At 36.0% G+C, this 17421-nt stretch overlaps 1 protein-coding gene across 6 annotated transcripts in view; it reads right to left on the bottom strand.

The window, feature by feature from the left end:
• The window catches only part of KDM6A (lysine demethylase 6A), a 153230-nt gene that overhangs the window by 39483 nt on the left and 96326 nt on the right, over positions 1-17421 (bottom strand). For 2 of the 6 annotated variants that reach the window (XM_058043110.1, XM_058043111.1), the window contains exons 9-17: positions 13915-14008; positions 9048-9174; positions 6427-6525; positions 5855-6074; positions 5152-5286; positions 4555-4710; positions 3803-3898; positions 1748-1852; positions 783-1178 (exon numbers count right to left, since the gene is read on the bottom strand). In XM_058043110.1, the coding sequence (XP_057899093.1) occupies positions 783-1178; positions 1748-1852; positions 3803-3898; positions 4555-4710; positions 5152-5286; positions 5855-6074; positions 6427-6525; positions 9048-9174; positions 13915-14008 (1428 nt within the window). The remainder of the gene's footprint in view (positions 1-782; positions 1179-1747; positions 1853-3802; positions 3899-4554; positions 4711-5151; positions 5287-5854; positions 6075-6426; positions 6526-9047; positions 9175-13914; positions 14009-17421) is intronic. The other 4 variants (XM_058043121.1, XM_058043117.1, XM_058043116.1 and 1 more) reach the window with 3 other exon arrangements.

The raw sequence follows: 17421 nt of genomic DNA, 5'->3' as shown, positions 1-17421 counted from the left end.
ATGGAACTGCACTCTTTGATTTATGATCATTTCCTTTATCCTGAAAGGAGTTCACTTAAGACAAAGATTTAGCATATGTAAAGTATATATATGTATATATAAAAAAATTATTTATGATCATTTCCTTTATCCTGAAGGATATATATAAACCATATATATCTAAATATCTATATAGCTATATATCTATATATAGATATATAGCTATATATAGAGATACAAAATTCTTTTTGATAATTTCCTTTATCCTGAAAGGAGTTCACTTAACACAAAGATTTAGTATATATAAAGCAGATATATATATATATGTAGAATATATATGCATATATATACATATATATGTATACATATGCATATATATAAAGTATAAAAAGTAAATATATACTTTTTTACTTTATATATCTATAAAGTAAAAAAGTATATATATATATATATATAAAGTATAAAAAGTAAGTATACTTTTTTACTTTATATATATAGTTAAAATTTTTTATATAGATATAGATATATAGATATAGATAGAGATATATAGATATAGATATAGATATAGATATAGATATATAGATATAGATATAGATATAGATATAGATATAGATATAGATATAGATATAGATATAGATATAGATATAGATATAGATATAGAGGCGTGCAGCTTTAACCTCTGTTTTATTTGACTCTATGCCATCAACTCTAGGGAAAAAGTGCTTTTACAAATGAGAGCCCTGCAGCAGTGAGCTGCCCAGGAAGGCTGCTGAGTGCACCCCAGGAGCAAAGTGAAGCTGTACCTGAGTGGAGTTGGATAGTTGGTTTTTCCACGGCTCCTCTGCGCTGCTGGTCAGGTTTGTGCGGTTATGAGGTAGAGAGAGTGCGTTTCGCTGCAGGTAAGGCACGTTTCCATTACTTCCACTTTCTGTTATGTGATTATTGCCTATCAAAATAGTGTCTGTACTACCCAGCGTTCTTGCTGTGCTGCAGGGAACAGGGCCTGCTGGAAAGGGTCCATTAGCCAGAGGCTGCCCGGGGCAGGCGGGACGGATTCCACGCTGAGCGACGTTAGGCACTCTGGTCAGAGCAACCTGAGGCTGCTGGCCAGAGACAGAGTTTGTAGGCAGTGATGAATCAGCTGTTGGCCCGTTAGGAATTCCAGTAGATCGTACCTGTGCAACTCCTGTTTGTCTCATCTAGTGGAACATGAACAAAGCACAACAAGGTTGGCTGCGGAACTGAGAAAGGAAGGGTCGTACAAGGTTTGTGTATTTTACTGCACTGGTCAGTTCCAATTTTGTCCTCATTTTAAGATCTTTACAGCTGCTTTTGAGAACTGTCAGGCTCATAAAAATGCTGAGTAAATGTTAAGTAAAACTATCAGTACAATTTTTTCTTGGCCATTCAGTCTGAATGTTTTACTGCTGATTCTGGACAGAGAGGGAGAGAGGAGTGAACAATGACAGGACAAGAGAAAAGCTGTTACTACAGCCAAGTGTTTTTAAGCAGAACTGCTTTTAGATATGTCCACTCATGTTACTTTGAAAACTTTTACATTAACCAACTGCCCTATAATAAAACACATATAAACTCATTATGTTTCAACCACTAATCCACAACTATCCTTTATCCAAAAAAAAATTACCGTAACACAGCAAAGGGCATGACAACTCTGTACAGCAGAAATTCTTTGGAATTCTAGAAACACAACAGTCTCCATTACTGACAAAAGTGTTGTAGGTAAGAAAAATATTTTTGTTCTCACCTGCTGGTGTTGCTGCATCAAGACAAACTGACTCTCCAGCTGTTCCAGCATAAGTTTCTGTGCTGGATTTAGATTATTTCGGTTTGCACGCAGCTGTTCCAAGTGCTAAAAAAACAGCAGTGTGGTTTATAATCATTAAAATTGCATGGGCTTTTTAATAACTTTCTTGCATTAAATACTAAAAAGTATCCATGAAGGTAAGAGTTAAAAAGCTGAAAATAATCTACATTTCTGTTACAGACTCAAAAATTTTTCAAGACTCTCTCTTGCAAACAAATCCTATCACAATTTACTAAAATTAAAGAGACTCTGTAAATTATTTGAGTGTATAATTATTACTGCCACACTAAAATTGAGTCTGCTGGTACCATAAAAGAAAACTACATTCAAGTATGATTATACAGAATTCTTATCATAATTATGTGCATTTTAACACCTTTTTGTATTGTGTTATTATTTTATTAATACTGTTCATCACAAAGTGAATTAAACCTATAGGCACACATGAAAACTTCTCCTGAAAATAATAAAAAAAAAAAAAAAAAAACAGAAAATTGTATGATTTAATTAGCAAGAGCAACATCTTAAGTTATCATATTGTTCTTGTTTGCAACTGGTAAGTTTAGGTATCTTATTACCAAAAATTTTGATGTCTTCACGTATTTAAAATCACTCAGCACTCTGCAACATTCTACCAGTAAGTCTGCTGCTGCTAAGTGGTGTGACTTAAAAAGCAGATGAAGATGGTTCATGCCAAAATCCCTGGATTAACAGTACCTTCCATCCTGAATTCCCTCTGGAGGGGAGTGCAATAAATAATATATAAATATATATATACACACACACATTTATGCATGTATATGTAACACTATATCCATCCAGCCCTTGAACTGCCAATTTTGAAAGGCCAACTTTGAAGATGCAATAAAGGCTTTTTTTATTCACTCTCCTCTTGCATCATACATTTCTGGCTTTCCTTTTTATATGTGCTGGAACCCTGTCAGGCTATTGCCAGCACATCCAGCCTACTGTACTCAAGAGAGGCCTACTGAGGTTCTGCTTAGAGAAGGAAGTTGGATCTGCAAAAAGGTGAGATTGAAAAGGGGAAAAAGCAGTCAAATATAAAATAAGCAGAGAGAAATAATGAGAAAATAAGCAGAGAAAAATAATGAGAATGAAATAATGAGAGAAAGAGAATGACTGAGGAAGAACCAAAGGGGTGGGGAGGCAGGAGAAGGAGGGAGGGAAAATTATACAGTATAATAAAGCTAATATTGTTCAGACAGAGAAACAGCTGAAGAACTATATTGGAATTGAGGGGAACATTGCTCAGTTAATGAGAATGCTTTCTGCCTCTGCACTGTGCTCCCTTCTATTTCTCTTTGCATCCAAAGCATGTGCAATGCATGGGTAAAATTTTCCATCAGGGCCTGATTTTCAATACATGGAATTCCTGCTGAACTCACTGCATGCCCTAATGAAGTGACAACAAAATTTCCTGAAAAAAACCACCCAAAATAAGATTTCCAAACTAAAATCTAGCATTTCATATAATTGTATTAGGTGACATATAATACAGAAAAGCAGCAGCAGATTTCATTTGAGTAATAATTTCATGTGCTTATTTGTTTATGCAATTTGATACAAGAAGCAACCTCAGAGGAAAGGATGATATTACAACAATACTTCCACACCTCTTTCAATATCACCCACACTACAGCAAGGCACAAAACTCACTTTGCACACAGGTGTGACAATTTGCACATCTGTCTTTAAAACATCATAAGAAAAAAGAGTTACTGTAGGTACTTTATAAATTATAGAATTCATACAATGTAAGTGTTCAGCTTCTGCTGGAGATCATTTAGTTTACTACTAGAATTTATCTCACATAGAGAGGCCACAAATATTAGAACTTGAACTATACCCTGGGAAGTATTTTACAGTGAATTTCAAGAATGTGACACCAGAACATGTCCCAAGTTTATTTTCTTCAAAGGAAGAAAGAAAGAAACAAAATATTTAACAGAGCTTCTGAAGATCTCCCATACATACCTGTAATTTCTGTGGTGTCAAGCACCAAGAATGAATTTGTTGCTGTACAGGAGGATGTGACACTGTATGGCCACTGCTCCAAACATCTGAAGTATTCTGAGAGAAAATGGTACATTAAAATGTGTGACTATCAAAGGGTCAACATAGTTTCTTTTACTATCTAGATTTTATCCTATTTATGAAAGAACTAGTAATTGTTTCAAGAACAATAATATAAAAATATATAATAGTAAGAATGTACTAAAATAACCAAGTCTCATTCTACCATTCCCAACAGTATCAGAGTAGTCTGAGGAAAAAGATAATGATACCTAATACCATAAGGAGAAACAAGCAAATGAAATTATGCAATTAACTTAAATGTATGCTACTTTTAAAACTGAATACTTTATCTACTGTAACACTATTACATGATGATGAAACACTTGAATTCTAAATATAAGCAAAGGCAATAGACAGGATGACATGATTGTCTCCCTCTCAATCATCAGACTACAACTCTACTTCTTCACTGACACAACTACAACTGCAGTATAGTGCCACCAATGTGCACTGCCCTTATGCAGCTCCTGCCTAAGCTGGAATCTGATCAAACACACCACTGAAAAATGTTTTTTAAAATTTCTGAAAACATTCCCCACCTTGATGCCAAAGGATTAAAATTTACAGCACAAATGGTGCATGCTGTATCATTTCAATGCATATTTTCCATATAATTTTGGTAGGGGGCTCTAGTTCATCAGAATATATACCTTTGTTGGACTAGATGTTCTTTTCCTCTTGGCAGGACTGGTCAGGTCATCTACTTGGCTAGAAGGAATCATGTGTAGTGGCAAGGATTGCTGTGAAATTGGTGTTTGAGTGAGGCCTAGTACAGGTTCAGTATTTGGATGATGAGGTTTACAAGCCTAAGAATCACAGAAGGAAGACAAAAATATGGTTCTATATATTCTTAATGCTTTCCTTTCAATTTTATCATTTTAACAGCCCACATACATTAAAAGGGCCGAGTAGATATTCTGAAGCTGATCTCAATAACTGAAAAATCAGTTTCCATATGGTCATCAATGGAGGAATGTGTACCTTTCATGGGATTATTAAACCACTGCAGCATTTCTATTTAAGATGAAATCTTTTAAAATCATGAAAATCCACAAAGGTTCTAAATTGGTACCCCCATATTTCTCCCACATTATCGGGAGCTCCTTGATCTAATATCCCTCTGCAAATAAATCAAAGGCTTCTTTTAATCAAAGCCAATCCTGTGCTCAATAAAATAAGCTTGACCACTACAGATTGTAAAGAACCCTTAAAGCTGGGCACCTGCAGAACATAACCCAACTTCTCACCTGCTGTGCTGTGTTCATGGCACCCTGCCTGGAGGTAAGCTCTGCGGGGATTGGTAGGCTCCATGCCTCCTCAATACTAGGAAGTAATTTAGTTTTATTCTGTAGACTACCTTGTGGAAGGTTACACAACTGAGCCTAGGAAAAATTATGTAAAAAGCAAATTTAACACAAGCCTACTTTAGTAAGAGCAAGTCCATGAAATCTTCCTAAATGCTGTAGCTAATTATGTCTTAAAGAGAGGACAGATTTAAAATTTTGGGGTTTAGAAAGGTGCTAGGTATAAAGAGGGTAACCAGAATATAAACCTTTGTGAGAATCAGAACAAAGATGAGCTCTGGATTCAGAGGTCTCATAATTCCTTTTTTCTGAAATTGCAAACAAGAGTGAAAGATAGTGTGGTGTGTATTCTCACTATATGTTATGAGAACTTAAAAATGTAGACAAATACAAAGAAAAAAGCAAAATGATGTAAAACAGTATGCTTTGATTAAATGTGCAAAATAGGGTTTATAAGGAATTAAGTTCCACTTAAAAATGAAGAAATAAAATATTACAGGCTATGATATGCTTACAGTACACATGAAAACAGGTTAAACACACCACAAACAACTGCAAGTTAAACTCCAAGTGTGTGACTTCTCCCCTCCCCTGTGCTCTGTGTGTTTGAAGAGCATTTCAACCCTGCTTAAAACATTCGTTTTACCTGTAAATACTTTATCCGTGCTGCAAGTGCAGAGGTATTACTACAATTTTTGCTCCTAGTTGCATTTAAGTAGCATTTAATGGCATCCTGAGGCTGGTTGCAGGACTCATAGAGTGTGCCTAGGTCCATCCAGGCTGCAGCATGGCCATGGTCCAATTGTACAGCACAGATATAGGCCTGTAAAGCATCCATAGGCTGATTTTGCTGTTGGTACAGCACACTGAATAGAAAGATTAGTGAAGTGGAGAATTAATAACAAAGTCAAGACACAGGAAACTCAAATATACACATCCCTCCCCAACCCCTTAATAAATGTTGGCATTATATAAACCCCAGTTATAAGAAGAAATATATAAAATTTTAACATTGTATGTAACATTTTCAGCATTTTAAAACACTGAGAAAGCAAATATTAATTCATTATTTAAACTTTAAATCAGACAAGTCTGACAACATGGGTGTGTAAATAAAAAAGACTTTACAGTCCCTCTGAGTTCACAAAAAGCTGATATTCTTTATTTATATATATTAGCATGGAATTATATAATTGTATTATCCTGTATCATTCTTACCCTATTGAACACCATGTATCTGCACTTGCTTCTGATTTATCAATAGACTGCCTATAAGATATAAAGGCATCCTGAACTTTCCCAATACTCGAATAGCACCTGGGAGAAGAAAAGAAAGAGCTTTGGTAGTATTTATAGAAGGTAATCATTGAGAGCATGGCTTACCAAGACTGATCTGATAAATGTTAAGTCATGCAAATACACACTCAACATTTGCTGTTTCTGAATGCCAGGCACAAGCAAACTCCAACATCTCAACATGTATTACTAATTATTTATTTAAGCCCCCCAAATCTACTTAAACTCTGGATTACTACATTTGTAAGGAAAACAGTCATCCCACATTTGATAGACTTGCATTTCTTTCACTGGTGATACCTTATCAGTCAATAAAAACACTATTTATCTACAGACAGCATTACAGTGAAACAATTAAGTTACCTATTTCATCAAACAAATGGTTATAAAACTTAATGCTCTACAAAACAGAATTATTGAGAGATAATTCTGACCAACTCAACCAGGATGGTCCCTGACTGCTTGAGAGGATTTTTATGTGCATTTCTTGCATCTCACTCATATTCAAGTAATGAACAAACCAGTTACTTGTACTGCATATAGAGAGCATCAAATTTTGTAAAAGGTTGTGTGATTCTGTGTTTTTTTTATATGTCTTACTTTAATTCCCCATGTACAAATTCAAAGATATTATGGCATTAGAGAGAACTGCAGTTATACCGCATAGAGCAATACCTACACTTCTAAAATTAAAAGCTCCAAATAAAGCCAAATCCAAATATCCATCTATATATATTTACTAGTTTAATCAACAATAACTCTGTCCTGTATTGTTTGTAACAGTTTTCCCTGTTGGAAAAGAAACTGACAACTCTCAAAATATATAAATAATAATAGAAAATTTATTCTAGTAAATCATAAAAAACAAGCAGAACAGTACAGGCAAAGGTCTGTCAAACATGCCACATTCTTTCAAGTATTTTTGAGGCACACTAGGAAATGAAAACAATAAAACATAGCATTACTTTGCCTAAAATCCATTCCATTAAGTCTGAATACAGTGTTTCAGGAGAATGTTTTAATGTCAATCTAACCCAATGTCCAACAGACATGTTTCACTCTGCCTGGGTATCACACACACAAAGCCTCTCATTAGAGTTGCATTAACATTAGGCCCCCACAAAACTTTGGCAGATGGAGTTTTTCCAGTGGGAGACAAAGATAAAAGACAGCTTTGACCAACTTGTTATCTGGTTTGGACAACCAGCAGAGGAAGGAACAGCACAAGGGAATACATGAGGAGGGGAAAAAGAGTGAATGCACAACCCCATAACCCTCCTGCTCTTCTGCCAGAGAATGGACTGGAGAAATGGGGCACAGAAACATTTTTGGTCTAGTCCTCCCTGCAAAGAAACAAATGCTCCCACTGATTTTTTCACCCTATTTCCTGAATTGTCCCCCTTGTCTGCAGGGTCACTGACCACTGAGAGCAGAGCACAGCAGCTGCACATGTGGAGGAACTCCAGCTCCATCCTGCCTGAAAACTCAACTTGCTCCAGTCACCTGGAATGGGACTACTGTAGAAAAATCAGGATTTTAGCCCAGTGGAAGATGCACAGGATTATCCCTGGCTCATTTTCCCTTTTCCCTCCACACCTGCCCTGCCCCTCTGCCCCACACACTCTGTGCTGGCTGGAGATCCCTGTCTTACAGGAACAGCTGGAGAAATATTATGAGCATGACAAAATCAAAAATGGGTTCCAGCTGTATGTGACCAGAATCCCCAAGAAAGTCAGCTGGAAGACACTGAGGTTAGGATATTCATTTTATTTTTGCCTCATTTTTTTAAAATGTATTCCTCGACAGAACGGATGTGTTCACATATGGACTTGAATGGCCCTCAAAGCTTTCTCCAAAACCTGAGTATTTCAACAGTTACTGCTGGCTTAAGTGAAGTACTCAATGTTCTTAAAAAGCAGACCAGAAAAACTCAACAAATTTGTATTATTTACATCTGGGAATGTTATTTTTCAAGTAAAAAAATACTGTCAAAGGTTACAAAATTAATTGAACACTTAAATAGACACTAGAATGGATCAGTCTGAGCCATACATTGCCATGCATGCCCTTTAAAAATGGATGTCTGCCTAGGAAAATATTTGTATTTCAGTGCAAAAACTGAGATTAGGAGGGAGATTCTGAGAAAATAAAAAGAGAAAGAATTATGAAAAAGGTATGAAGAAAACTAACAACAGTCAGAGAGGATTTACAAAAAAATAGGGAGAAAAACAGGTAAAAGCAGGCTGGATATATTCAGATTACTGTAAATGTGTAGACTGAATAATAACTACAAAAAAGCAGAGCCACTTGGGTAACATACTTCATTTGAACTTCTAATCTTTGTTCATCCCAAGTATGTTAGCACCTTGTCTTTTCACACACTTCCCAGAAAACTTAAGATTTCAGTAGATATATACATACTTTCCCTTCATTTTTCCTCTGACAGGATTAAGAAGAAAAACAATATAAGATACTCAAAATAACGAGTATCCTCAGAAAAACTTTACTAATATAGTTAAAATGTCTATAAAGTCTTTTCTCACCTTCCAAGGAAATACCAGGATTGACCAGAATTTGGATCTGCTTCTAGAGATTTCTGGAGATACTGTATAGCATAGCTTTCCTTGGTTGCCTTGTCTCCAAGCTGATCCACGGTGTGATGCATCCAGCCTACAAAAACAATCCACAAATGGGAGAAATGAAATTTTCCAAGACCATTGAACACTCTGGCACAGCAGGAATTTGTAGCATTGGTGTCTCTTTAAAAATAAGAATATCAAGCAATAAAGCCACTTATACATACATGACAAAGTTTTAATAACTTTTGAAGTTCTATACTAAAATTACAGGACAAAAAAGACTCAAAGTTAAAATTACTTTCATGTAGTTTTAAAGCACTTTTTTGGGTTTAAATGATTTTTTAAGAGATAAGGAGCACAATTATGAACTGCTCAATCTTCTACTAAAAAAGTGAATATTAATGTCTTTCCTCTTCTGAACACAGATACCTTCCCTGACATTGTGAAAAATGCCACCATTCTCTCTGTAACACATAGCAGTTATGGTTTTTAGTTTTTATACATATATATATATATATACACACACACATATATATAAAAAACGCATATTATCTACATATTATCTTGTTTACTCTTTTTCTTCTAAATCCTTGTGTTTGTCCCATATCTGCATTTGGACTAAGAATTTTTGCATCTCCACTTGAATCTTTCTTACATTGTCATTTCCTCCTCATGAATACAACGTATTTTCCATTCACCTTGACAAATGCCATCACCTCTCATCTACATAACAAATTAACCTAACCACACACGTCATATTCTTTCAAATGCCTTTTCTTCTTTCATTACATTAGACAAATTATTCATCCCCACTTTAAAGGCCTCCTACAACCCATCCTCCCCAATAATATTTTACATGCTATTAAAATGCATTTCTGCTCTAGCACTGATGCAAGGCTTGGTTTCCACTTCAAACAAAGCACCTTCATCACCTTTCTCCAGCTGCTCCTCATCTGCCTCCAAGCTCAGATGGAATTCCTTCAAGCAGCCACAAAACAATCTCACTGCTGTTCATACAATGAGTACAAACAAGGAAATCTTTTGTGGCCAGCAGCTGACTTGCTGAAATCACTCCATACCACAGGGCTCAGCAATGTCTTGCTGTTTGCTCAACAGCCATGTATTTGTCTTAACAAGCCACTGCTTTTCAGAAAATACTGTAAAATGTAAGATGTGACAGAAGACTGTCCCTGTCACACCCATAAACAGCTCCTTGGGGAACGCTATGACACCAATTTCATAAACTTTGTATAAAGTTCTGGTTAATGACAGAGTTGAGCACACACCTGCACTGCCTGTCCATTTTAAACTTCTGAGAGCTAAACATTCAGCACCCTAAATTTGTGCTTTTTGATGAAGTATAACTGCACAAACAGGCAAGACTGAGAAGGAGCTGATGGGTATTTGCAAGTTCACCTCACTCTCTGTAATTACACTTTCCTTTATGATTTTTATTCTACTTGTTTGATACAGCTCACTTTTTCATTCATTGTTAACAGACACCACCCTTCTGCAAATGGAATGCAAACTTCCAAACTTTAACAAAGACAGTCAAAAACAAAATCACAGCTACTGAACATTTGCCTGAGGTGGTCTCAGAAATATCACCTGAAAATTATGGTCACAAGCACAAGTTCAAATATTTCATGGACTGCAAGAAATGCCAGGTAAGGAGTCAAGTGGTTACCGTGCTGAAAAAAGTGTTTTGTCTTGACTGAAAATCAATCAAGTAAAAAATCTACCAGTCGGGGGGAGAGGGGAATAAAAATACCCAGTGATTTTTGCAGTCACATAACACGACTTTGTGTCATTAAATTAATAAACAAGCTATGATTTTGATTCAAATCCTAAGCCTCTGAAGTTCTTCAGCATACAGAAAATACTCATGCTTTAAGGAAAAAAGGCTTCTCTGAGGTTAGTTATTGGAATTCACCTGAGTAAGTGTGCATTAAGGATTTATGTACCAGGTGCTGTTCCAGACAAAGCTTGAGATAAAGATAATAGTAAAGGAATTATGAACAATGGTAAAAAAAACATTAAACAATTTCCTTTATCTTTAGAAATGTTGTGTGCCTATTTTCTGTTTCATCAGAACCTTGCTGGATTGAAAGATAACATGTTGTATCTTTGTGAGATCTTTACTGAGGTTCACTGATAAAAAAGAACAAGTCTATTTCTCGAAGACAGAAATGAGAACCAGCAATCCCTATCTGGCTTCTCTGCTGAAACAAGGGCTGCTTCCCAATTTTATCTTCCTGCACAGGGAGTTGAAAAAGGCAGAAAGCAAGAAAGGGAGAGCAAACAAAAGTTTTCCACTAGAATAACACAGGCAGGGGAAACTGGATCTGTTCTTAAGCATAAAATGAAGAATGTACATAAAGAAAGTGATGGAAAACCCCTAAGCTGCGCAGTTTCCCATTTGCAAGACCTATCTCCAACTCTCAACCAGCAAAACTGACTACTTTTCCACTGCTGGGACATTTTTAATATGATAAACCAAACCACAGACCTTGTCCACACATCACATATGCTCCATGCTCTTTTGCAGGTCTTTGTAATCTCATTTGGAACAGATTTGGAAAAAATCCCTCTGATGTGCTAGCCTAGCTCATGAGTCTTATTTTTTCATGCTTATCAATCATTCTCACACTGAACTTGTGGCAACCACTTTTTCTTTAGTAAATGTGAGTGTCTCTGGAAACATTAAATTCTTCCCCATTTCAGCACCTCGGATGCCTCATCCAATTTCAGAGACACCATCTAGGAATTCCCCCAGCCAAAAATAATTGGGACTGCACTTGAGAACTCCAAGCAGTTTATGTTGTTCTTACACTCTTCCTTATCCAACAGCTGAATACAACTCAGGAAGGAATACTGGGACAGATTTGATCTTCAGTCTCATTAATTTAATGTCATTTTGGGCAAAGTGATGAAAAGAATTGTTGTCTGGAAAGCAAATGGAACAGCAAAGAGCAAGAAGGAAGATCTTACTGTGATGTCTACCTGAACTAGTCAGCACTCATCAGCTCAACTGGGTATGTGTTTATCTGGGAATCACAGGGCTCTCCCCCACACTCACAGCTTAGGAAGCCAGCAACCAGAGCAAAGATTTCAGTAATTCTCTCACAAGACAATTAATTCTCTCTGAACTTGCCTAAATTCCAATCTGGCTCAACAAACATTAACTAGTGAAGGAAAATAAACAAAAGCTATTTTTAAACTGATTTTTTCTGTCAAAGTGGAAAAAAAAAAAAAAAAAAGAGTTCAATATACAAATACAAATATGTTTTGACTGGGTTTTGCAAGTAGCATTCTGGCAGATGGCAGGTATTCTCTATTATATTTTCTAAGCAGCAGTGCACCACCCAGACTGTGCTTCCTGAGGAGGTGTTTTTATAACCAGCTGCTAAAGACTAAATCTGTGATAAACACCAGACTCTGATAAATACCATGCTAACAGAGCAGAGCAAAGGAAAAGGCATTATTCCTTCAATGGTCCAGTTAAGACCACTCTATCCCTTTCTCCACATAGAAGCTACCCACACAACAAAACTGGGTGACCTATGCTGACTGAATAAAGAGAGTTAATCCAGTTTTCAGACAGCAGACAATTCTCAAAGTCACTGCTCTTACTGCTAGCACAGAGACCTGTGGCAGGATTTTATGAATACAACCATGTGCCTTTGCTTCCATTGTGGCAACATACATCAAACAGAGATGAAAAAGAGCTGGTCAGCTCTTTTGAGAAGCCTGTCTTCCACTGATCAGATGCACAGCCTTTCTGGATGAAACTGCTGACAATTTATACTAGGTGACATAATACTAAGCTAAAAAAAATAAAATTCAAAGGGCTTACTGAGATGTAAGCAACACTGTCCAGTAACAGCAAAAAGAGCAACAGCCAGAGTCCTGCAGCAAACTCCTCCAGCAGTTTCACTTGTGATTTCACAGAGATGACTCAAAATTAGCCCACGGATTTTGACATTCTGTCACAGAGCACAAATTATGCCACTCCAAATCCACACACAACCTGCACCACAGAGAAAGAAAGCTCTGTGGCCATAACTTAATGCCAGTTACAAATTCCAGTTAAATGACCACTATGTGAAGAGGGGAAAAAAATAAAAATGGGCATAAGCAGGCTAAATTAATATTTAGAATAATAAATTGGATGAAGAACATGAAGAAGGTGAATGAAGGAGTTCTGTACTGGGTAGAACAATTTTAACAAAATATTCTGGAAATACTTTTATGTCGTATAGAGGATAAAAGCATTTTATTCTATTCACTTTTTAGAAATTCTTGGCTAAAAATGGTTTATCAGCTTCCTATAAACACAGAATACGACAATTAAAAAAAATTCCTTTTCACTTTTTATGTGTTTTTTTTTTAATGGCACCTGATGATAAACCTTTTAGTTACAGAAGCTGGTTTTCATTACACAGTATAATTATAGTGAAAGAAAAGGTAAATTTTTCAGTCGCCATGTTCGTCTAGTCTGACACAGTATTTAGGTTTTTTCAAGGGATGTTAGCAGAGGCAGAACAGAGAACACAGAATTCCAACTGCTGCCCTTTCTCTGAAAAACCACCCTCACTGCCCAAAATCTAACACGCAAGAGCTTTTTAATTTTCTAAGTTTAATCAAAATACTTTCCTCCTCTCTTATTTACTTGATTATCTACCTCTACATGTTCTATTTGGTGAAAATCTCACATACCATGTGCAGTGTGTCTAAGACTCTCTTTGGAAAAGGAGCCTTAAAAAACACTGCTGAAGGCAAAGATGGCAAAAACGAAACACAGAGGAAAATAAAAGTTAATTTTACATACCTAACTGCTGTAAGACAGTTGCTTTTACTTGTGCAGGAAGGTTTTCGATCTGCAAAAGCTGTTCATAAGCTTCCTTTGCAGAGTGATACTTTCTCTGCAAAAGGAAAAAAGTAAATGGATTAATCATAGAGCTTACAACAGATCACCAATAGCAACGATTTCACAGCACTGACAGCACACAAACACATTGACAAAAAATTCTAGAATTTTTTTTTTTGCATACAGTGCATATGAAAGCTTTAATGAGTGACGTGTATATATGGTAAGAAAAACTTCTACAAATATAGTATTTAATAGAAATTGTCTACTTTAAAGAATTGAGGGAAATTTGCAAATTATTAAAATTTTGTCAACTCCTTATACATGCATTATCCTTGTTACACTACAAGAGTGAATATTCTGCTTTTAAGGGGAATACTTGAATGTGAATCTACATCTGAGAAAATCCCACAAAAATTCCCCCCAGGAAACGTGTAACAAAAACCAAGATCATCAGTAATTGGTGGCTGGTATAATTTTGCCTCTTTCCTTCCTTTGGCATATCTCAAGTGCCTCTTTCAAGATATTTGTTGTCCTAGTAAGAATCTCACCACATGCAGAATAAAAAGATATGCCTAGATAACAAAGGTTCAATATCTTATTATCTGCTGTATAGTTTAGGTGTGCCTATGATCTAGAAACACTCAATTTTCAATTCCCTACACAAACAGGTGTTGGTACAGGAAACACATTTTCAGGTTAGGACTGGGGGTCTTTATTGACTTTTGTCAACTGTATGAGCTGTTTTGTGTATATTAAAGGTTAAGACTTGTCAATAATTATTTGATGAATTATTTGGTAATAATGTCAGCATTTATCTTTGCACTCCCTAACAACAGTTGCTTAAAAATGAATGTATTTTAAATGTTCCACTGTTCTGTGCCTCCTCTTCCACAAATATGCTTTTAGGTAATTCAACATTAGACTTCATTCTGGCAAAGAGATGAAGAGTGCATTAAAATAAATGGGGCCACCTAAATGCAAATGACTGTGGCTTAATTACATTTGTTTTAAGCAAGAAGAACACAGTAATCAGTATTGGTGTTTTGAAGGGACAACTGGGAAGAAAACTAAACAATTAAATACCTAGTAGAATTTAGAAATGTTATCAAGTTCTTGAAATCTCAAAATCACAAAAGACAAATTGGTGACTTAAAAACCTTATTCTAGTCAGGAAGAAAAATTAAAGCAGCAATTACATACTTTCAAATGGAACAAGGGGAAGTTGGTAGAAAAGATTTTTAATTGGTGTTCATGAAATGCAGACAACTGGTAAGAAAACAAATAATATAAATAAATAAAATATCCATGTCCAGCAAAAGAAAAACAATCAGGAAAAGATTTTAAATTTAGCATTGGGAACAAAATTTGTAGTTTATGACTATGAATGTTGAGCAAATGAATAGAAGTTCACTGTAGAGGATGACAGTGGAGGCAGCAATCCAGATGTCAAATTAGGTAAATATTAGTGCCTAATAGTCACACTTTATTAAAAAATATGTTTACAGGCTCAGGAGGTTTTAGAAAGGCCTTTTAAAATAGAGCACATTTTCCAGACCTAGATTATTTTTTACTTTTGTTATTTGTTGTAGCATTTAATCTCTAGAAATCTGATTACCTACATGCCTTAAAATACTAACAAAACCTGTCCCCATGTTTACATTTGGTTTTATTTCATCAAATCAGAATGGTTTAGGTTGGAAAGCACCTAAAAGATCATCTAATTCCAATGCCCTGCCATGGCAGGGACACCTTTCACTAAATGAGGTGGCTCAGAGCTCTGAGCTGGCCTTGGACACTCCCAGGGACAGGGACAGAGCACCCACAGCTGCTCTGGCAGCCTGTCCAGGGCCTCACCACCCTCACAGGGGAGAACTTTATGCCTCTAGGCTAATTCCAAAGTCCTTAATGTTTGGCTGCCTCGTGAATGGTCTTAGAAATGGAAAAGGGGAGGAGAACCCAATCCAGCATCTTTCTTTAGACACCATACAAGCCATCTCACTTCCAGAGGTGAAATATTAGAAACCAGCATTAACATTAACCACTGCTAATTCTCATCAGCACCAGGCTTGTCTCTTGTCCAGAGCCTGGCAATCCATCTTTTAAAGTGCAGTATTGTGGTACTTAATTAAGAAATTAATTAACTTTTTCATAATATTAAGAGAGTATATAATTTTCAAGTATATGGAGGGGTTAGAATAACTGTTTCACTGTGTCCTGTAAAAGAAACCAAGCAACCACCCAGTCTCCAAAACCTCTCTAATTGTGTCAGAGGTAACATCTAGAATGAAGCCAGGACTCTTTTGGCTATCAGTTTGTCAAATTCCAGGAAACAAGATACCTCTCCCAAGCAGAACTGTGAGACAAACCAAACCTAGGAGCAGAACGCACCGAAACTTTTCTGCTCTGATTTGCATTAGAACAAAGTTCCTGTAATTGTCAGTCAGAAAGCACAGCTTAAGCACAGCTACCACTGCTCACACTCTTACACAGGACACCTGGCACGGGGACCTGGAGTGTTTAACTTCCTTTTGATCAGCTGGAGTAAAACAGAACTGAAGTGCTGAATGCAATCTGGATGGTAGCCAAGTAAGAACCACAACAATCCATGAACTTATGGATTAATGGTGCTTTGGGATGGCAGATTTCTGTCCTGTCATACAACTTTGCACCAAAAGAACTCAAAAGAAAAATACTCTGTTTATCAGATTCATATCTATTATTTATATAGAAATACTTCAGGCTATTTTTCACTGTGCCATCAAAAGACAGCACTTACTTTCTAACTGACTGAAAATATAGTTTGTCTGTCATCCATTTCATTTACAACAGGTTTTGTTTCCATGTCACATCCTTTCCTCACTCATATGACACCTATAAATGTGGCAAAAGGGCACAACATCTACATTATGTTACCAGTCAGACATAGCTGTCTCCATAGCCACTTGGTTTCAATTTATTTATATTCTGGAAGCTCAGGGAGTGTTCTGTAATTTCCCAAAAAGATTCACCTGAAAAGCTCTGTGGTAGGATTTGACCAAGAATTAGTAACACAGCTTTATTTGCTGTTGACCACAGATCCCTAATGCCACATGCACCAATCTGAATTGAAATTTAAAAACTTTTAAAATTGCACTTACATTGGAAAATTTCCTGTATAATATACCAAATATACTTAAAAAGCACATGGGCAACTGGTTGGGATTGATTCTGTGTGTGTATATGAGAAACAACATGAATTTATATAAATGAATTGAGAAATGTCACCTTCTAAAATCCACATATAACCTTTTATATATAAATAGAATCTCATAAAAGAATTTTCCTGAAAGTTGTATTTTGTGAATTATTTTGCACTCAAAATGGGAGATTAGTAAATATATGCTTATTAAGATACCTATCCTATTTTATAGCATGAGACTCCACACAAAAAATATTTTCATTTTAGTCAAAGAAAGTCAAGTTTCT

The sequence above is a fragment of the Melospiza georgiana genome, chromosome 2 (genome assembly GCF_028018845.1).
Source record: "Melospiza georgiana isolate bMelGeo1 chromosome 2, bMelGeo1.pri, whole genome shotgun sequence".
NCBI lineage: Eukaryota > Metazoa > Chordata > Aves > Passeriformes > Passerellidae > Melospiza > Melospiza georgiana.
The sequence above is the reverse complement of the archived record's forward strand: the minus strand, read 5'-3'. Positions and strand labels throughout refer to the sequence as shown.